This window comes from Lipophrys pholis, assembly GCF_963383615.2.
Source record: "Lipophrys pholis genome assembly, chromosome: 21".
NCBI classification, from domain to species: domain Eukaryota; kingdom Metazoa; phylum Chordata; class Actinopteri; order Blenniiformes; family Blenniidae; genus Lipophrys; species Lipophrys pholis.
This window is the reverse complement of record NC_137649.1, coordinates 13,213,781-13,237,132: the sequence shown is the minus strand read 5'-3', so window position 1 is coordinate 13,237,132 and position 23,352 is coordinate 13,213,781. Positions and strand designations below refer to the sequence as shown.

The 23,352-nt window shown below is 41.0% G+C and overlaps 1 protein-coding gene across 1 annotated transcript in view; it reads right to left on the bottom strand.

Annotated features, from left to right (window-relative positions):
• Window positions 1–4,824: 4,824 nt before the first annotated feature.
• tmem121ab (transmembrane protein 121Ab) overlaps window positions 4,825–23,352 on the bottom strand; it is a 47,916-nt gene continuing 29,388 nt past the window's right edge. The window contains exon 2 of the mRNA XM_080491185.1: window positions 4,825–7,706. Within this exon, the coding sequence (XP_080347311.1) occupies window positions 5,950–6,894 (945 nt within the window). The 5' untranslated portion in view covers window positions 6,895–7,706 and the 3' untranslated portion in view covers window positions 4,825–5,949. The remainder of the gene's footprint in view (window positions 7,707–23,352) is intronic.

Here is a 23,352-nt window from a genome sequence, read left to right as displayed (position 1 = left end):
AAGCTGTTTCAATGCTTTGAGCCAGCAGCTTCAAACATTTCTCTTAAATCAGGCTGTGTACGGGGAATGTGTGGCTGCTCTCAATCAGCTCCATCTTCAGTGTTATCTGGTTCACGTTCAGCCATGTTGCTGCTCGCTCTCAATGTTAGAGATATCAGACAATACACACATTTTTTTTTCTGCTGCGGTCAAGGCTCCCTCTGTCGCCTGTTCTGCACTTTCAGGTCTTTTGTGTGTTTTGTTGCGTAAAATGCACTGGTGGCTGCAAAAAGAAGTATTTTCTGTATGTTTCTGCTTAATCTGTTTAGGTTGAAATCGGTTTAATGTCGGGAGAGCGACACAGCAATCCAGAGGTACTAACACACACACACACACACACACACACACACACACACACACACACACACACACACACACACACACACACACACACACACACACACACACACACACCCTTAATTATTCCCACTGTGAAAGTGTGACACCACTTTACAACCATATATATATATATATATATTTGTACTACTGTTAATGGTTTGATGACATCTGTCAAATCTTTTTAAAGTCATTTATATTTCACCTCATGAACGACGCAGTTTGTAAAATGCAATTTGAAATGTCTTCCGATTGTACCAGATGGGTTCACAGTACAGAAGAATTATGACTACGGCAAAAACACACAGCAGAACAATTTACAGAAATTTGATTTAAGTGAGGATCTAATGGTTTTTGCTTTCTCACAGATACACCATTACAACCACTGACTGCCAATTATATAAACATGTCTTCTGCAAAGTGGTGTAAATCTGACCAATTCTAGTTTAAGAACTCTCTAGACTGACTGGATCGCTTCTTAAAGGATGCTCATACATGATAGTATTGCTGTTTTCCAATACAATGTGTTACTCACAAAAAAATACACAAAATTGACTCACAAGATTCATGCTTACATATAAATACAGTTTCTTACAATAACCTGGAATCTGAATTTTTTTTATTGAAGCAAAATGTGCCGAACACGGTTTATGCTGTTCCTAAACAAAAAAAACACCTATATCAATCATACACATAATATTTTCCTACATTCTAGTATTTCCTTCAGTTTACCATGACCAGTTCAGATGAATGCTTGAAACTAACAGATACGGCATTGAGGGTTAATTGTGTTTCTCAAAATGTATGTTTACATCTGTATTGTAAAAGTTTAGTCAATTCCCACATTTTGTGCAAAGACAGAAAATCAACAACCAAAAAACAAAAACAAAACAATCCTTCAAACAGCTACAAATGACTTTGCTGTTTGAGAAAATTGGCTGCAAAATGAAGATCTCTGCAATTATCACACAACTTGGCAGAAGGATCAAAGCTGGTTAATGCTGTTTACTCACCGAAGATTCAGAGCCCGAGTTTCTACGAGTTTCATGAAGAGCAGCCACAAAAGCAATCCATTTTCTAACATAGTATTCTGTAACTCTGCATGATTGAGTTTTTTTTTTCAGAGAATAAACTTTTCCCTCTTTTCTCCTTCGACAGTGTCACAAAGTGAGCCGGCTGTCAGTGCCAAATCCCTTTTGGACACGTTTCGTGGAGGTGAGCATATTTAAGATCAAAGTTCAATCAACTTAAGCTTTTGGTGCTAAACCTGGCTGCAAATCAGGGCAGTGTGTGCTGCACAGGCTTGTGCTTTCCATTAGAAATAATTGGATTGCTGTGTTGAGTTTCCCTTCCTGATCCCGGCATAGAAGACTTTGTTTTCTGTCCCATATAAATTTTGGCTGTCAGAGGTTATCTTTAGAAGAAAGAATATTTGGTCTTATCTCTATTTGATAATGTAATCATGTTCCTTGGGGAGTTTAAATGCACAGGATGCTTTCTAATATAAAATTAAAGAATGGAGAAAAAAGATAAGGCTCCTGAAGTTGGCATGCCTTCCAGCGGGCCTGAAATCTAGCATCAAGTCTGTCCTCAGTGTAAAATTTAAATTGCAGATTGAATAGTAAACACAACAGAGGCTCTTGGTAATTACTAAATGAAAAATAAACTGGAGTGAAGTCTAACTGGATATTAGAGATGCTCCGGACTGCCACCGAGTGTAGCATTAGCTACATTTTCCTTTTAAAGTCGTAAGCCCTGATGAATTTCATGGTTGTGATAAAACAAGATAATCCAAAAATCTGTTTTATTGCACTTTGTCACTCCCAGCTGATGGATTTCTAGTGAAGGCAACACATTAAGTATAAAACGGATAACCTTAAAACAATGAAATTCGTCTCCAGTTATGATTATGGTGGGGATTTAGGTGTTTTATGGGGACGCCTCGGTGTAAGACGGGAGCTGAACTGACAAGCAGAATGAACGAGATGTGCTTCACGCTTCAGAAATATTTAATACTCCACCAGCAAGTACAATCAATATGTTTCCACAGAGGAGATTCCAGGAGGAGAGACTGGCAGTTTGTTCGAATGCTGTAAGCCCCAAACTGATCCTGCTCCCTCTATTAAACGGCTGGATGTTTGACGAGCTTACAGCAACAACATAGTGGGCAAGAGGAATAAATTAAGCTTGTCTGCATATATTTTTAGTTTTGTACTGCTTGTCAGTTGATTCTGTACATTTTGCACAAATCAGCCTTGGCGGGCCGGAATTACACAGCACAACTTGGAGTGAACTGCAAACCGGGGGCACATTTACTCAAATTTGAGAGAATATCGTGAAATACTTCAGCTGTTGTTTGGAAGGTAGGAGTCATATTGACACCGACTCGAGTTTTATCAGTAGATGCCAGCTTAACCCTTTTTACTCCCATTGTGGTGCTATTGACAAAAAAAGTTTTCTATCCACATACTCGTCATAGTGGTGTCCCGGATGCAGTAAAAAGTCAGATTTAGTAGCTTGTCAAAAGCCAACAACATGAGTATTTCAGTTTTCTCATAAACACAGTAATGCTGCCCAATACTGGAATTTGAAGTTTTGTTGAAAAAAGTCACAGAAGCACTCAACTTGCACATTGTACAATTATGACAATTCAGTAAGAAAATGAATTAAACAGAAATGTAATCCATAACAGAAGTAAAGAGGAAAAATGTACTTTTAAATGATTTGATGAACAAAACATCATTTTTCTGGCGCTGGTAATGGTTGGGGTCACATGTGCCGATGCACAATGCTCCTTATTAAAAACTATTAGAGCGATTGTTTGTTTCCAGTGCCACAATTTGAAGAAACATGCATTTCTGGGATGCGCGGCAGGATAGTGAGCACCATGAGTGAAAGGTACCGGGCTATGGTGGCTGCATATGCTTCTTCTACACACTTAGAAGCTCCCGTTTGTTAAATGAATACATGTTTATATTGCTAACATTTGTTTGTTCTTTTCAATCAACGCAAGAAAAGCTGTTTTGCATTTGCAGAGTAGATTTGCCAAAATATTCATATATTCAGCTCAGCGGCTCATCTCGCAAGTGCACGCTTCCTTAGAAATGTGGCACCATATAAGAAAAGATAAATAAATAAGCATTCAAAAGTTATACATTTTATTCCCAAAAAGCATTGATAAAAACATAATTAATAATCTACCAAACACAAAGTTTCTTGTTTAGTATAGGTTTGTTGGCATGGAACCCCAGCTTAATCATTATCAATCAAACTTTTATTGTAGTTTCTAATCAGACACTAAAGAAATTCTCAAAAAAGGTGATAAACCTTATTAATATTTAACATTATGAGTTTAATTTAATTCCCTCTGCTTTTAAGGACTTTCAATTTTGGAACGGAAAGGGGAAGTTTTGTCATTAAAACTTTGTTAATGTGACTTGAAGACTCTTGAATTCATCGGAAATTGGATTGGCCGTTACCATCAGCTGCTTTATAGCTTTCACTGTAACTCTGAATCATCTTTAAACCGGTTGAAACCAGGATAAACCAGTTAAAAAGAAAGAAACGAGGAAAAAGTACAGATATTTGTCTGCTATGTAGGGAGCATAAGTAAAAAGTGGTCAGAAAAAAAGGTACAAAAAAAGTACAGTAAGAAAGTTATTTCTCACCTTCTGCAAGTTACCCTACGACACCAGTCTGAAAGAGAAGAGAAAAAACTCCTCGATAATACTCGTACAAAGTAAAATGAAATGGTTGCTTCTTTTGTGATCCGTCTTCCTCTTTGTGACTGCTGCTGACAGCTATCGTTAATCGAGTGCGGCCATTCAGCTTCTGAGAGTGTGTCTTTTTGAGCTGAGATCAGCATTTAACCTTGGTTAACCTCACGACAGTGAAGTGACGTTCCTCATGAGGCCGACCTGTCCTCCTCGCTCCTCAACACTCAGGCCCTTTTAATACACTTCTCCATGGAAACATGAAGGCAATAGGAAAGAAAAAAAACAAGAAAAAGAAAAGAAATTGTCTTTTGATAGCTGATACAGGGGTCGGTACAGAGAAGATTCTTGTTAACAGAACAAAAAACCAAGTGGGAAGGTGATAATGAGAACTGGGTGCAGAGAAGGGGAAACAGGAAAAGTTCATGCATTTTTATCACGTTTTGAAGATAAATTTATTGCTGGCGTTCCCCAAATGTGGTAGTCTCAGTGGAAGAAAAATTAATGCTCTAGGATCTCAGGAAAAGGCTGCTCGGTCTAAATATTTATATGCTGCGAAGATTCTGTCATCCCAAACATAACAAAGAAGGTCTTGCTGTTATGTTTTTGTTAAGTAGCTGTTGTAGTCATGAACAAAAGGGCAAAAAAATTCTACTCAACTGAACTGAAAGGTTAAGTTATTCAGTCTTAATCAACTGGATAGAAAAACAAAATCATGATTGCAATGATCTTCTTTCATTTAGACTTTTATTAAAACATCATAGACCTCCAACATGTAAAGAATGTACATAATGATAATAATATTGATACTAATATTAAAATGAATAACATCTGAAATGTCTTATTTTCTATGTTATTGTCACCTATTTTGTTTAGTCGATTCTTGATTGAGGCTTTTTCTTGGGGCTGGTCGCTGCATTTTCTGTCTTCAAGGCTTGAGCTAGGCTTAGAGGAATGTACAGTACAGAAATTGGAAACAAAAAAAGATATTTCCCTTGTCACATTGTCTTGTTTCTGGCGTCTACATCTTTTGTCGCAATTCACAAAATCCATCAGCCTCTCATATGCGCGCCACAATGATTTAAAATAACATAAACCACCTGAGGCAGACACGTACACGTTCAAGCACACACACTTTGTAGAGGTGCATCTTGTGCGCACAGACACGCACACAATGAAACGCACACTGAGATGCCTGCAGTGGACGGTGTAGTGCTGTGCACCGGTGCTTTAATCAGACTTTCAGTTGTAAAGCTGGACGCTGACCGAAGCCGCAGCCTCCCCAGAGCACCTTTCTCAGCAGAACCAGATACAGAAGCCACCAACCTTGCTCGCACACAGTACAGATAGCCTCTCATGACCGACATTTGTCACTTTCTGCTCCTCCTCTTCCATCGGTGCTCGATGCTGAGTGGTATGTCCTTTGGAGCTGGAATTCAAAGGAAATGCCACGGACGCACTGTCAAAAAAGTGACCTTTAAAAAAATACAAGATACTCACTTAGGGGGGAAGAGCTGTCCAGGTTATGCAACATAATGTCACTGGGCTGCGCAGTGGCAAGATTGTCTCTAATAAAGATTGAACTTTTAAAACATTTGAAACAATTAAAAACACAATAGCACAATATAAACCTTTGTTTTGACTTCAAAGTCTGCATCCCGCAGTCAGTCAAGTGTAGGTTTACAGTATATTCTGACAGGCAGGTGATGCTAAAAATCTCTTTTTAGGGTTTCACAGCAGTTCATGTTGGCTTGACAAGAGCAAAAAAAATCATCTTGTCATGCAGCTGATTTCTCTGTTCGGTGGTCTCCACTCCTGGAACTTTCATTCAGTTTCTACATTTTAGGTCCAGCAAGGATGGTCATGTGTCGATGACGTCCTGCGCTGGTGAAGGTTCGTGTGGCAAACTGGTGGCATTGGGCAGCGGCTGCGGGTGGCTGACCGAGTTCTGCTGTAGCTCCAGTGCCATGGCGTTCTGCGGGTGGGGAAACTCTTTGACCTGTCTGCGGTATTCCAGGAAGGTGGAGGCCTTGGTTGCAATGGCCACTACATTTTTTCCGACAAAGATGGTGGAAACACGGCTATCCTGAAACAACACCATGTTTACCCCACGTATAAGAATGGTGACCACGTTGATCGTGACCAGGCTGAGGACGGGGTACAGCATCATCTTCTGGGGGGACATGTGCTCGCCTTGCATGCTGATTTCACTAAGTGACACGCAGGGCAGAATGAGCAACAGGATGTAGCAGTAGAAGAACATCAGGCCCTCAGCCCAGATGGGCAGGCCTGTCCAATGGGGCTCCCATAAGTTGGCTTGGATATCCAGCAGGTCCAACAAGTCGAGAGCCACCCAGAACAGACGACTCCTCATGTCCTCTTTCTTCCTGAAAGTCCTCACATATTCCATACTATCCAGAGCCACGAGGACCAAGTATAAACCTGGCACACATACAGATAACAGTAACGTCAAAGCCTTCCGTGCCACTGTCTCCAGACTCTTCCTGTCAGCTTTGCAATTCTGGAAGACAAAGTAGAGTTTGATTTCCAGGACAAAGATGTACAGAAACCACAGGATCATAGCGTATCCTCGTCGGGCGGTGCGCACTTCAGCCCCGACCCACACTGCCACATAACGAAGCACTATGAGGAAACATACATCCCCGACCAGCACTATAATACACACACCGATCTTCCTGGGACCCTGGTTCTGCTCCACCAGGTAGGCGTCCATAAAGGCCATGCTGGTCATGATGACAATGGTGGTCAGGCACACGTGGCGTTTGTCTGGGGGTGGCAACACCATGGCGAGGGCAACTGTCAGCTCTCACCCACAGGCCACAGCTTTTAAAAGTAAAATTTTCCAGAAAGTGACGTGCACCCGGTACGCTCTGAAGCTTGGAGGTTAAATAAAAGTGTATATTCAAGGTGCTCTAACAGGTTCTGTGTCCAGTGAAAGCATGTCAGATATTAGAATGAAACTATAGGTCAGCGCAGTAATGGTTTTTAAAGGAGGACGACTGTTGTAAAAGCAGAGCACTGTGTGGGGTCAGCGGAGAATTGCCGGCTGCTGATTGCTCTCAGACCACGGGAAAACAGGAACATCACCTCGTTACTCAGCGCACTTCCATTGATCCCACTTTGCCCTGAGCATCAGCTACACCAAAGGGCTCTACAGCTGACACACCATGACTGATCGTAATCCACACACAGTCAAACGGAGAACGCTCAGAGAGCTCAGAGGGATGGCTGAACACGGTGCTGCACTGTAGGAATGTTTATGGAGGTGTTTCTTTTTGTTGGGAGCAGTCGTTTTATTTATGCATGTGCTGCAGCACAGCATGTGCGAGGAATCCCTTTTTGGATAGTCCTGCAGACGGCGATGCGACCCGTGTGGCTCCTGGCAGTCCGGCAGTGTGTGTGGATGTGAATGGAGGAGAGAGAAGAGAGGAGTCTGCAGTGGCCATAGGCCCCCAGCCGCCATAAATCACGGAGACAGCAGGTCAACGGCCCATGAGGCCTTGCGTCTGACGCCGGCTTCCCCAGGGGGAGGCTCTTACACAGGGCTGAAGATCCATCCTTCCACCTCCTCTTGCCACGTGCCAGCCTCTCCACTGCCTAGAGAAGGAAGAAATAAAGAGAGAAAGGGGGAGGGCAGAGGAGAAGGAGAAAGAAACCTGTCAGCACTACTGGGCCATATAACACATTTTCATTGCCAACGGCTATCCACATATGAGGAGCCAAGTAATGTGTCAGCTTGGCTCAAATATAGCCTGTTTCACTATTGATAGGACAGGACATATTGCACATGTAGGACTGCTTCAGGATGTTATTACCTCTGTATTGTCTGGTTTGAGTCCTATGACATCAAGATGCATGGCTTAATATGCTCCCCTGGCAAAGTTAATATATCCAGTATGTTTGGGGGCCATAATACCCTTTCGTCTAATTTTTGGGAGGCAAATTAATGGAGAATTTATTCCCCCCCAAATTTTTTACAACCAATTTTAAAGTCTTATCTTGTTCCATACCTCTTTTAAAAAAAAAAATTTCTGCATTACTTGGCACTGCATTTTCTTCTTTGGCAAGGCTCAATGGGGCAGATGATGGCAAAGGGTTCATTCATTTCCTCTGCATGTATTGAGTCGGTGTGGCTCAGTTTCCAAACCCGAACAAGGAAATCATGATTGCCATATGGATGCAGTGGGACTTTTACTGAGGGATTATACAGCACTGGTACAGGAACGCTTGGTGCATCTGCAGCACGGATAACAAAACTTCGATTCAGAATGATATTGATGACGAGGTGCTGCGCGGCCTCTCCCGCTTTACACCAACCAGTGCAGGCTAAACTATAATGTAATAGTTTTTGTTTCAGAGCACCGAGGTCTTGAGTTGGTCTGACTATGGAAGCCTGGTCGAGTGAGGCTTCATGTGACTTTTGATCCTAGGGTTTTTGATTTGCTTACGGTTGTTCCTAGTTTGCACTGATTGTTTCAATAGATACCTTTGATCTTGTCTAATTTGCAGCAATCCTGTAATTACCATTCATCTCGAGCCAGGTCATGATAAATTACTGGCTCCACCTGTTCTGCCGTTGTTTGGTATCTGGTGTTGTGTTTGGCTGGAGTGGTGTTGATATTCTTTTGTTTGTCTGTTGAGCGTGATTTTGGTGGGTAGTAGTGCCAGGTTGTCATAGTGGATGCCAATGGTGTTTGTGCTTTTGTCCTTGTTGGTTTGCTGGAGTTATGAACTTTGGAATTGTGTGCACACACGCATCATTTTTATGTTTACCTGTGCTGTGGGAAAGTTTTTAGAGTGATGTAAGACTGAGACTGATCAGAATGTTTTTTTTTTCTTTTTCGTAGTTTAAAAAAAAAGAAGAAAAAATTTCATATTGGTTGTGGGTTTGAATTGCCTTTCTGTGTGGTGCTGTGTTATTTATCCCTGTGCACAATTGAGTTTTTTGAGATACTCCTGTTTCCACCCACATTCTAAAAACATGCAGTTGAGGCTGCTTCGTGACCATAAATTTCCTTTACATGTGAGTGTGAGCGTGTGTGAGATTGTCTCTCTGGCTTCGAATGGACTGGTGACCTGTTCAGGGTGAACCTGTCTTCGTCCATAAAATGGGTGGATGGATTGATGTGTATTGTTGATGAGAACCCATATATCATTGTACCTCAACTCTATTTACAGAATCCAGTTACACTGTATTTTTGCAGAACCATGTTTCAAGGTGTTCCTGTTTGACCTGTTTAGTATTCGAGCTGATGTGTGTAGTGAAGTGTGTGACAGGTTGGTCTCTGCCAGGCTGATGGGGTCGTCTGGGAAAATGGAAAAAAAAAAGTATACAGATGCCAAGTGCTTAACTTGGCAGCAGGAGCCCACTTTGTGCACAGGCCTCATCCATAAATAACAGCATGCCTAAATATTAGCATTAAGAAGAAAAAAGCGGGTAACAGGAAGTGAAATGTGTTAATTGAGCAGAAACTTCTCCTTCAGTTCAAGTTGGTTGAGCCTAATACTCAGCAGAAACTAGACTTTACTTGTCACCGCGTTCTGTAGTGTTCGAATCTGCCCGCGCCTCCTGTCAGTGGATCCTTCAGGCAGAACACGTATAAATTCACATTAGCATTACTGAAGTACATGTCAAATCAAGACATACGCATGCATCACTCACCGAGCACTGGCAATAGTTCTGCAAAGTTGTTTGGCTAACACAAGTCACATTAAAAACTTCTGTGATGTAGAAAAAAATATTATTTTTCAGAAAAGTGCAATTAGGGTAATTTTAGTCACTGTAGTGACCCAGATACAATCATGATTTAATATGTAGTATTCTCTCTTTAATTCTCTGCATGGTAAGACAGTAAGATCTTTACAACCTATTGAAGCATTTCTCAGTGTATCTCTGTGTGATTAAGAATAACCAGCTAACGAGAAGCTGCAGCAGTGCGACTTCAAGGCTAAACTTTGGTTTTTGTTTCAGAAGATATGCCCAGTATCTTACTTTACGGGCTTTATCCTTTAAAGAACACAGCCTTTTTTTTGTCTTCAGGAGATGGAGCTATGGCTGGCTGGGAAGTTTACAGGTTAAAGTCAACAAAATTAGGTGGTCCATTGGGCCCTTTGGGCTCCACAATGTTGTTGTAAAGTAGCATACTGGTGACCTCATTTGGCATCAATCAGTTAATACAGGTAGGATATCAGAGCTGAAGGCAATTGTTGCATTGTTATTTTTGCTGATGCAACAATCTGTGGCTACCCCAGCAGGACATTGTGGAAAATGGCACACTAGTAAAGAGTAAAATAAAAACATTGTCATTCCTCACATATCCGGTATATCTAAGAATATTAGACCATCCTTCAACAAACATCACACCCTGGTGTCTTTCAAATCCAGTAACACACTTGGGCAAAGCTGGTACTTTCCAAGGACTGTACATCACACTTGGTGTATGACACAGTGGAGATACAGTAACCTTTATATTGGTGAAACTGAACAACCACTAAACAAACAGGCCATCTGTGGTAAGCTATATAACTTCTGCGGTCTGGACTCATCTGTCTATATACACCTCAATGAACTCTGACGCTCCTTTTGAAGACAGCAATGTTAACTGTCTGTAGAGAAAAGACAGTTGGGAGAAGGGTAAAAGAAGCCTTTTGATAAACCTCTCATACAAGGAGGAGGTTTATGCCACCATCTCTTTCCTATTTGCAACACCGTTTTGTCTTATTTGCTTAACAGTTTCTCTCAAACTCTCGCTCACACTTGACCTTCTTAGAACCCCATGTGAACTCTTGTGTTTCAACAACCTTCATTGTGTTTGTTTTATTCACATTAGAGTATCAGTGAGACACATTCAAGGCCCTCTGTCACATGAACATAAGAAACTTCCATCCATTAACATATAAAACCTGGGGTGACACGACCAAAGAGTTCAAATACCTGAGCACTCCACCATTTAGTTTGACTAACCAGCCTCGTCAAGGCATAAACTGATCAAGCCACTTGGTTAAGAGATGAAACAACTTCCAAGACATACGACCAAGTCCATTTGTGTTATGGCGGTGGTCGTCTAGAGGTTAGAGAAGCAGACTTAGGATTGGGAGTTCAGAGGTTCAAATCCCACAACAGACAGGTCACCACTTTGGATCCCTGAGCATGACCCTTGACCCCTATCAGCTCTCCGGACCGCCTTATTGTGACTGCCCGGCAGATGGGGCAATGCTGCTAACCATGCAACCTCATCATAACCGATACACTCCAACAACATAACAATCTCAGCCACATCCCTCCTGCTGATTGAATCTATCATCCATCCCTTCTCTGTGGCATGACAGCCTAACTGACCCAACTTTTACTGTTCACACCATGCTTTTTCTCACTGAACACAAGACCCAAGTGACCGAGACATGACAGGAATAAGATGACTTTGTTTTCTTTTAGGTCAGGAAAATTTCAGGTCATTACACAACAAATCAATCCGATGAAGCGAAGGTACAGAAGGGTAACTTGAGGCTTGGCTGAGGAGACATGACTATAAGGACTATAACAGGAACAACGGTGACCGTGAACTATATTCAAAAGGGAAAACGGCTGGCATGAAACTCAGCCGCAAACGCAGACATGAGGGATGAACTGGCAACTGACAAGACAGGACACAGTTGCATGTTGGGGAATGAGACGCAGCTGGGAGCTCACTGAAGGAGTGGTCAGGGAGGACAGTGGAACACAAGAGCACAGTTAGACACAGCCCTGACATCAGAGGAGAGTTACTGGGGAGCACAGCTGGCCGCCACATGAAACAAGAAGTGGAACATGAACTTCATGAGATTAAAACCGGACTTAAACTTGCTTGACTGGAGTAGGAAAATTCAGTAATTGTAGGTTCTCCATGACAAAACAAACATGAACCTGAAGGGGTCACCTTCACAAAGCTCCTGTTGCTGTTCACTACACAAACCTGTCACCAACCTACCTCTGTTTAGCATTTTTGCAAGCGTTCAGTGTAGTGACTACCACATTCAATTAGACAACCACTTCCTGCCCTCTAACCTTTGTGGTTTTGAGGTGCTCTGCAGAGGCAGTCATAGTCACCCGCTAAAATGTATATTGACACACTATTGTTGACAAAGTCAAAATGAATTATAAACCACTATTATCAACGATATTATTTGATTTTTGGGATAGTGAAAAATATTCATTATCCTTTCTATTGCAAAATAATACGGATATAGGTGTTGTTAGTTCATTTCAAAACACAGACTAGATTTTAACTTAACACTTTCAGTCTTCAGCTATGACAATTGGTGCATTTTTGTGTATGACATTTAGCCGATTTATTTGCTGCCCCTTTTCAGGAAAGGTGTACAAAGAGTCAATGTTAAAGCCCATACTAAATGACAATGACAAAAAAAAACATCAAATCTCAGTCCCAGTATTCCCAAATACTAGTTCTGAAAATACTGGGTTGGGGACATTCTTTCTGCGAGGCAAGTGTGCACTGTACTGCCCTAGTCATCTTTGTCTAAAGTCTAAACTTTCTCATGTTTTTCACATCATATATTGTTAACTGCTGGTGAGATGCATAACACAGGAAAAAATACAAATCTTTCACACTTTGATACTATAATTTGTAGAGATGCATCAATATCACAGGGCAAGAACAAGCATGAATACTAACCTTTAGCTTGTTGCTGATACTGAGTACCGATACGAGTACTTATTAAATGCCATAAAGCCTAATTCATACTTCATAGGCAAACGATATGTGAAGGCTCCACACAGCTTCTATGTCAAATACTGTGGGCGACTTCAAACAAATGAGTGACATTGGGCTAACACTCCTGGTCCAAATATCACTGGTGAATAAGTTGCTGGTGTTGTACGAACAAGCTTTCGCCTCCTCTTGATATTTTGGCAATTACCCTCTGATATCATTTTATCATGATTTATTCACAAAAAACAAAAAAAGACTGCTGTTAAAAGGTACCCCCCCCCCCCCCCCCCCCGACCCTGATTTGTCCTTGGCCTCTTCTGAAGTAGATCTACTTTTAACACAAAAAAAGAACCCTACTCTGAATTTAACCATTAAAAAGAAAGTGTCTCCAGCGGCATTTGACACTCTGTTGGCCATAGGCAAGAGGCGCCTTGGGGGCTCAACACCCAGGCCCCATCTTCCCCATCCAATATAATTGTCTTGCATTTATGTGCCCTGATTGATTGATTCACTTCATTTTTCAACGTTTTTTTCTGCAGCAGCAGCAGCACAGAGGTCCGATTAGGGTGAATCCCAACATCTTGATGCAGAGTCTAAAAGGTGACACCCTCTGCTGGGTTGGTGTGGACCTATGCCAGTCCAGTCTGGGGGAGCCCCTCCTGCTTGGGGCCCTGACCAAATGTGAATCTTGCCTAGCTATTTGCAATGCTCCAAATGGATTATAAAGGGCTGCCCCATTGGCAAAAATGTCACCAAAACAAATACTGACAACCTTAAATACAATATTGCCAGTGTTTTCAACAACAATTGATAGTCACAACTTACATTTAGCATTTGCCATTTTCTGAATATTGCAGCAAGCCTGTTATGGTCACTCAGTGGGGAAAAAAAAACGCAAGTCCGATAATCAGTACAGTTCCACCAGTTTACTTTTGCAATGCAGTGAGACTTGTTCTTCTCTCTCATTCTGGATAACCGAGCTTTTATCATGAGACATTCCATTATCTGATAAATAAATGAATAAATATTCAAACTTGCGATCCGAAATCACTACAAGAATGAGCTTTATTTTCAAAATCACAAAATCACACCTTTCACAAAGGTGTGCTGTATCAAATCTTTAAAAGCTCCTGACAATCAAGGCAGTGGATGAACTCCCACTGCATCTAACCTTTGTGTGTTGAGGTGAAAAATGACGTTATCCAATAGCATCTCCAATCAGGTGCTGTCAGTGGCAGCCCAGTCTATGCGCATGTCATCAGAATGAGCCTGATTTATAATCCATGCATGGATTTGAATGTTTTAAACCCATTATGTAGAACAGGGCCTAAGTAAGAGATTAAATTCATAAGATGGTGATTAATTGACTGATTAGCAGAATGCGGTGGATCATTAACATGCTATAAGGAAGACGGCTCCCACATATACCGCACATCACATCATTTAAATGCCATTAATTATTAAAAAAAAAAGACTTTGAGATTGTTTCCCTAATGAAGGGATTACAGTTCGCGTGATAATACGAGCGTACTGAATTGGATGGTTTGAACCTTTGAGGAATTATGAGTTCAGCTGTCAAACACAGATCCCGAGATGTCACGGGTGTGCGCCTTCGGAAGCAGGAAACTGATGATCTTTGACAATATTATATGATTTGTAGTTCTATCTGTCAAAAAGTGCCTTTGTCTGTGTTAAATGATGACAGAAGTGCACTGCTGTTTTGCATATTTTGTTCATCATTTATAATGTAGAAGTTGAGGCTAAAGATTAATTCAGAATTGTAATGGAGAGTAAGGGGAGAAAAAGATGGAAGGAAATGTCCATTGATATGAAATTTGACGGCTGTGCCAACAATCATTTCACATCTTTGCCTGCCTTTTCTTTTTTTCCCACCTTGTAAGACCATCGGGCCTTTGTGCATTGCACTCCGTATGTTTCAGCGCTCCTTACAGGCTTCAATTACAGCGTATTAATTATGGCAGACTATAAATAGGCTACATGGAGGGCTGCGAACTGGCAGGACAACATTTCTTCGCAGAGGGAGGCTATTATTGTGTCTGTGGTCCAGGCCATTATCTCTCTAAACAGCCAGAGCTTCGTTGTCAGGCAGTTATTTTAACGGTTAGCCTTCCTGACTGGCTTCAGGCTTTCACACAACGAGGACAGGGGTTGGGGCAGGGACTTGCATTAGTGCTACTTTTTAGGTTTATTTTTGCAAATCGTTGTAGATAAAGTGAAAAGGGGTCAGTTTGGGCCACAGTAGAATCCAGTTACTGCTTGTACAAAGGAACAATACTCTGCCATGGGCTTCTTTCCCTTTCTAGTTTCTGGATTAAAAAGTATATAAAACCCTTATTTAAATGGTGCTGTTTTCCAGATGCTGCTTTTGAATGTGAACATGAAAACGGGCTCCTTCCAAGCACGGATTTAAATTAATTACCTGTGTTCTCGCCAGATTGATGTTTGTCTTTTTTGACACAGGCTCAGAGTTTGAGGATAGTAAAGTCTTTTAAGCTCTGAGAAGCTTTTCTTTTAACACTGCGGTGTTCTGACACTTCATACATCTTGTGAAGGTTGTGAGCTTGCACTTGTTTACAGCAGCCAAATCATTTCATCCTCCAACTGTGCCTGGTATGCTCTGTTACCTGCAGGCTTCAAACAAGGCTGGGATGTTTACGCTTTTGGGAAGCTGTATTGTTATGCATTAAATGTATCGCATTACATCCCCATTTCTGTTTTCTCTCCACGCTTTGGCTCTCCTTCCTCCTGCCTCCACCACCCCAAGGATGATCAAATGTTTCCGTCAATGTCGGCAACACCGCAGTGGGACAGTGTGGGTCTCTAGAGTGGACCGTTTTGTCCGATATTTATGTCAGGTTGTCTTCATTAGGGCCAGAATGAGACCCATATGTCGTCTTGGCCGCCAGCCATCTCCATCATCTCAGCAGGTGTTTTGCGCCGTCCTTTGTGTTACAGTCGGCGCTTGGCTAGTTTCGGGAGAGGTGGCAGATTGCTTTGAATTTCCTTGGTACACAGAGTACAGCTCAGCACAGCTCAGTTGAACAAATGCTTGTACACACAGAAACTTGATGCAGTCACTGTGGATGCAAGTAAGTGTGTGTGCATGCATGAAAGTGCTCATAAACTTGCTGCTTTTCTTGCCGTAAACTCTTCCTGACAGGATTTGGATCACGTCTTTATTCCATCTTTCAGGGCCTGATAATGTTATGTGGCCACACACTGATCACATATATCCTGGACTGATTATAACATGGCAAGGTATTATATCCTTGATCCCTGAATACATGCTCAAACATGCCTCATGTCTCCTACCGGGACCAATAACCAACTTGGCTCTATTCTTAAATGTCTGCTCGACTTTCCTGGCTGCGTTGATGAATGTGGGGTGACGCTTTGTTGCTGACTACATACGTATTAAAAAAACAAACAGAAAAACACCACTCTCCTCTGCCCTAACAGGGCTTAGTCTTGTTTGCCATGCATTATTCACAGTATCTAATGGATCACTGTGATGGTGAAGTGAAATCCAACACACATCTATTTTGCATTCTGTTGTTGTTTATTGTCATTGTTGGCAGGTTTAGTATTTTCCACCTGTTTAGGATTCAAAGGCACACACCACAATTAGTGGAAAATACAATACAGAAGGTTTGTATTTACAACCTACCCTCAGATTCAATCTTTTTCTGCTATTCCTGCATTGTATTCTTGTAATTTCCCATAAGGTTGGACTGAGTTAGAATACTAAGGAGAATCTGAAATTGAGACAAGGGTTGCATTTCTTGTAGCAGTTGCTAAGCTTATTTTATCGCCCATTATGGTTGATTAGCTCTCATCCACACTCTTCTTTGCCATGTCACTGTGTGTGTGATAAGCAGTGAAGGTTCATTTCAGCCCATAACTGTAACTAACCCAATCTGTATTGGCCTGTCTATGCTTTAAAATAGCCGTGGGTGTTGATCAAACACTGCTGAAATCAAACGCGCTGTATATGACAAAGAATTGATAGCTGCTGTGCAGGGTAGGTTTCCATAGTAAGCGTTGTATAGGGTTAGATGTTGAAAGCGGCTCAAAAGAGATTTCCTCCAACTTGGCCCTCAGCTGCAGAGACAAGGGGGCTTTTCAACATGACAGACGTGTCTTTTTCTCCCCTGCCAACTCTCAAACAGCCATAATGTGTGCAGCGTCAATCAAACTGTATTCTTTATTCACAAAGCTGGGGAGAGGATCAAAGGCATCACGCCACTGTGAGTCGTCATCAAAGTGAAGAGCAGCCCTCTGACATCCCACCCGGCATTTAGTCACTGACGTAGGGGGCCAAGATGACCCTTCCCCAACATGTCCACATGAGAGCTCAGAATCTTTAATTGCTGCCAAAAAAATCCCGCAGTTTGAGTGTATCATACTGTGAAAGGTTTCACCTGTTGCTGAAACAGTTTTCGGAGTTCATAACAACAAGCAGTTTTGACAGGGCTTTGAGAAAAAGTCGAAATTGAGAATATTTACTGTTGGGAAACACAGTCAGTCACTGTTTGAACTGTTTCTTGAACCTTGGTTTTCTTTCATCCTCCTAAATCACATTGTCAACCTTTCAGATACTTTTTTTGAGTGTAACAGCAATGGTTTATTTTTGTATCAATAGAAATACTGTTAATGAAAGAAAAAACAACTTGTTTTTCAGTTGTTTAGAGGTCCACTTAGTGCTGCTTTAAGACCTTTACTATATATATATATATGTGTATATATATATATATATATATATATATATATATATATATATATGAATAAAACTGCAATTATTAATTCTGACAACATAACTGTGGGGCCTTTATCCATAGAAGTAATTATACACAATTATGTTATTATATTTATCATATACATCTTGTAATACCACATCAACAAAACTTGGTTGTTGGACAAAATAAATGTAACTTAAAATGCTATAAAACAAATATCAATGTGTTTCATGCAAGCTACCCAGGTGGCTAAATGTGGGTTTGTGTCTCTGTATGTGTGTGTGTCATTGTCAGTTTTTGGTTGTTTTCTTGACTGACACCCTCAGGTTTAAGTGAAGGGTGGCTCTGGGATTTTATAGTCCAATTTACTGCAATTACAGCGACTTGTTGAGTGTCTATATTTCATTGACGCTCCTAAAAGACTACGTGAGTCATAATGACTCATCTAATTATTACACTATTTTGATCGCTTGCGGTATATTGCTATTCAAAAAAAAATTGGTTTTCTTGACTGTCACCACACTAAATTAATTTGCAGATCATTTCTTCTTTTAAGAATGGTCTATTCTCAAGCTCCTCACTGTCACTCACCACAGAAATATGCTGCAGGCCTCTATCCATATCAACAGCCATGTAAATTTGTGATAAATGTTCATTTAATGGTTCGAGCTGATTTGTGACAGCTCATTTCTCTGAATAACAAAAGTGATATCTTGAGCCAGCACTTTTGATAATTGTGTTGGCAGAGAAAGAGAGTGTTGGAGGAGGTGAAGTTTCACCATGGCTGGCTCTGTACATATGATAGATTGTCCTTGGTTCATGACTCTTCTGCGGATGCAATCATTGGCCAGGATCTAAATATGAGCCTCGTAAAAGGATGGGGTTGTTATTTCATCAACGTAATCTTATATTCAAACAACTGCTGTTGATTTATGCATGCACAAAAATAGCTCTTTAAATGTAAAGCTTTTATTAGACAGAGTGTGAGGTTTTGGCAATTGTGCATGTGATGTTTAATTAACGTCATCCTTTTGCCACTGGCAATGGCTTAATTTACCATTCTTCTGAGAACATTTAATGTTGTGAGTTTACCAGGAAACCGTTAGAACACTAATGCTTTTCTTATGTGTGCAAACCAGATGTAATGGGAAAACACTGAATTGGTTAATTACCGCTGGTCTAGGATATTTCAATTGACCTGCAAAATACACTTTAATACCCTAAAGTGCTTTATTCTCTAATGCTGCTGTCAGCTCTCATCAATGGCAAAGCCTCATCCCTGAGAAATAACCTCTCATTTTCTTTCACTTTTCCAAAATTCCCAGATGGTATTCAGTGAAGCGGGACCATATATAAATCCCAGCTGCTGTCTCTCTGGCTTTTTGGTTTTTGCAAGCTATAACAATCAGCAAATCCAGAATAATTAAGTGTTTCTTCCTTTTATAATCCTTTTTGTTGAGGAAACACACCACCAAGCACATACTTAAAACTGCCCCTCGCACTGATAATTGGATTGTCTAGTCTAGTGATCGTTGGACGCCCCTTTAATTTTTCATATCAAGGGCCACAAAAGAGCATAAAGTGCCGCAGTGATTACCAGTAGTACTCTTCTTCATACACAAACAGACATCCTTGGCATTGCTTGGAAACTGTACTATGGTAACACTCTATTACACACTCTTACTTTTATTTCTCCCATGTTCCCGATGCAGGAGTTTAACAAGCATATTGATTTTCTCTTGTGATACCAGCCCTCATATTCATTTCTCTAATGATAATTTGGGGTGTGTGATCAACCAGGGAAAGAAGTGATTTTCATCCAGTGGTTTTACAGCGAGATCCATTTAATCTTTGTGTCAATACCACCCCCCCCCCCCCCCCCCCCCCCCCCCCTGCATCCCCTCTCCTCCTCTCTTAAGCCTGCTCTTTTGCCATGCCTTGCAATTCCTCCTCCTCTTTTCACTCTTGCCATTTTCTAATCTGGACACCCTGAGGGAGGTGGCATCCATGTCTCATTCTAGTCATGCTCCTTTTCTGTTTGCTTTCATCCCACTTGAGGGTGAAATGACTTCCCAAAGAATGCAAAACCTCACAGGTGCCATCCATTTCTGTATTAATGCAGTAAATACTGGCTGTGAGAATCCCAGGAGCTTTACTATCTTTTCTTTATTTTTCAGGTGGTGCAAAATCCAAAAAGCTCACTTTGTTTTCCATCTCAATTAAACACCCACTCGCCCTGCTGTTTCACTACTTTGCATAAAACAGATGTGTTGTGGTAGACAAAAGGGCAAGACCAGTCACCTTCATGCACCGTCCTCTGAGAGAAAGAAGCATCAGCAGGAAAGCAGCAAGGAATGAGATGGAGGGCGGACGGAGAGGGAGAGAGCAAAGGTTGCTGTTCCACGTGGCTGAATTAAAAGCAAAAAAGATGTGATACGGGGAGGATTTTAAATGCTGCTAATGAGCGAGGTGTTAAATGAGATAGCTTTGCAGAGGAAACAGATTTAAATATCAGCAGTTGAAGGTTTTTATGAGTGTGAAACAAAGGTAAAAAGATACCGAAAAATCTTCCTTTCAACATGTCATTTAATGTTATATTCAGCAGAAAAAACCCCACAATTTTCCATAAAGGGAAGGGAGGAAAATCTATTAACAGCGTGAGAAATGTTCCTCGTTTTAAGGAAGGGATTCTAAATCATTTACCTGAAGAGGAGGTTTTTTGGCAGGAGAAGAGGATCTTAGCCATATTCTGCTCATGCACTTATTGAAGCAAAACTGGGTATTTATCAAAATGTTGCACAACTTGGAATGTGGCTCACGAGCTGTGCTGAAGGCAACACCTGCTTTGTGTGATAATGAAATGGAAAACAATATTTCACTCAGGATTAGATGATTGTTTGCATGCAACATGGAGGAGGCTCGGATTTCTTGGGTGCTTCTCTCGTGCTGCATTTCCAAATTAAACGTTCATCCAGTTTATGTTAACTCACTTGAACTTTAACAGATCAAAAATCCCTCGGACTATTGTAATCGGTTTTCGATGGCTGCTTTTGGTAGACGGACAAAAAGTATAAGAATCTTCAGGAAAAATACAGACTTTATTTATTTACGGAAGTAAAATCAAAAAGGACAGGTTCTGAAATGCAATTAAGTAAAAACCAAACATTGTTGCTACGCAAAGGATTTTTTTTTTAAAGGCATTTTGATCCTTATTTGATGGTAATGCATAGGGTTGTAAAGGCTGGTTAAACAGTTTAAATGTTCACTACCTCTCTTGTCTGCTCCAATGATCGTCTCAAAAACATAGATAGAAACTTAAAACTCAATGTGAAATAAAAATAAGTGTCATTTCGCTAAATGCGATAGCATGTAGTTCAGGAAAAAAAGAAATAGGATCTGGCATATCTGACCACAGGAGTAAAGAACAACCACATCACCCAAGCATTTGAATATCAACCTGCAGTTCTCCTGTTAGTTTGAAATGTTTAAGTTCTGCTTTCACCCCATCTGAGAAGATGACAAAGCTCAACCTGATAACGATCCACCATGATAAAGATCTGCATCCCTGTCACTTTGTTGAAGTTTAAGGCATCAGGAAGTTAAAGCGTTGAATTTACCAAGCTGGGATGTAAACTGATAAAATCCAACGTACTACAAAGGGCCTCATATTTTAGCCACATTAAAAATATGGAATAGTTGCTGAAGACTATGTTTAACGAGGATTTTTTAAATTTTTTTTGACTTTTCAGAGTTTTATATCTTTTTTTTTTTAATTGATCAAGTAGTCCAAATTTCTAATGTTTGTTCAGATGACCGGGAGATTAGTATTAATGAACAACCCTAGTTGTATGCATGTGCACCTACATTATAATTATTTTAAACCTTCTACTTTGCATTCTGTGTTTTACTCATTACGAGTGTAGTCCACGAAGGTTTTACTACCAGTTGTCAGCTGTGTCATTGTGAGCAGACTGTTGAAGCTTCTGGCATGTTGTTCCGAATCTGTTCGGCGCTGAGCAATGTTTGCTGGGCAATTGATGTTGATGGGATAGTTTGGCAGTGTGTTGCAACTGTTAGGCAGTAACCATGCAGCTTCCGCACATACATCTGCAATTACAACAGTGGCAGGCAACTTACTGGAAAATGTAATCAAACACTGATTACTTATTGCTCCCTGGTGAGTGCACACAGTCCTCAAAAAATCCTGTTCTCGCTGGGAAGATGCTCAGTTTACACATCCTCCAACTGTGAACAAAGCTGTGATTCCTCATTGTCAGCATACAGTAGCGAGATGGCCAGCTCAACAATACACAGTGTATAACGCCGGTGTTTTTTAAGCGTCCAGAAGGCATTTTAAATATGATTAGCTACTTAATATTTCTCCGACCTTTTGACACACCATTAAAGGTGCCTTTAAGCAGCTTATAAACGTCCTTAACAGCAGGTCAATCTCCCTGCTTTAAAAGCTTGCAAGGAGGAAAACTAGTCATTTCAAAACAACAAGGCTTACAGTTACCGACTCTCAGTACACGCAGTGACAGCACGCCACATCTTCACATTAAAGCTTCAGGGTTCAAGCACATAGTGCAGCTTTGATTTCATCCCTGCTGATTCCTGAATGTAGGCTAGCTCATGGCTGAGTGGCCAGCCAAGATGACACAGCATGTAACATATACTGAACATTCCTAATTCGGTTTAGCGTTCCCTGCTTGAATACTATGGCTTTCTTCCACAATCCGAACCAGGCTTGGGGGGTTCCTGCGTTATGCCATGCCTTCCACCCAACATCAGCTAGGATGTTCTCCACAAAAATAAAATGGGTATAAACGATGGATGAGCATATCGCAGTACTGCAGCACGATGCCCAAATGTATAGCGCCAACACACTTAAACATGATGCACAATTTCAACTGTACACAAATCTCTTCTGCTCCGTTCTACACCCACACAGGTATTTTCAGTGGGTATGTGGGCTCATAAGAACTGTGCTTGATTGGCATCTGTAGATAACTCAGTTTTTATAGAGATGGAGTTTTACCACACGTTGGAATGAAAGATCACAAATCAACATGCATTGAACCATGTTCTCCATGCATTCCTTTTTTCAAATGTTAAGAAAATGTGAAATAAATGCACTGTGCAGCATTTCTTCTCGCTATGACAAAACTGGAGGGAAGTGTCAGTGTGTAAAGGCTGATTGCTGAACGTCATGAATTTTTGAATTGAAACTGCTTACTGCCACCCAGCTTTTGAGCGTTTTCATGTGACTCACGAATCTGTGAAGTTGATGTACAGTTGTAATGTCCTATGAACCAAGAATAACTGACAGCTGTGCGCGTAGGCTGCGTCTACAGGGAATTCTAGTTTGCAAAGCAGAGCTGGTGACATTTAAGCCATACTAGGGAATGGCAGAGAATGGATTGGCTGCAGTTGAAAGTTGATATCCTGGCATTGCTACACAGCACTTCTGTTTATCTAAGCAAGATAGCAATAGCGTACTTTCACCAAATTTGACGAGGTACTACATGCACATGTATGCTGAGATCCTTCCATATGACTGGCTGAGTAGATATTTACATTAAACAGTATTTTAACAATTATATGATGACATGGCCTGTGAGAGTATATTGCTGGCAGTGCCTGTTTCAATGAGAGGTTTTGACTATTGCTTCCATTTTTCTGAGTTATGTGTCACATATGTATGTGTTTTATTACATGTATCCTCAAAAAGAAAGCAGGCATGCTCATAAACCTCAATCTGACATCTCCTCAACATCT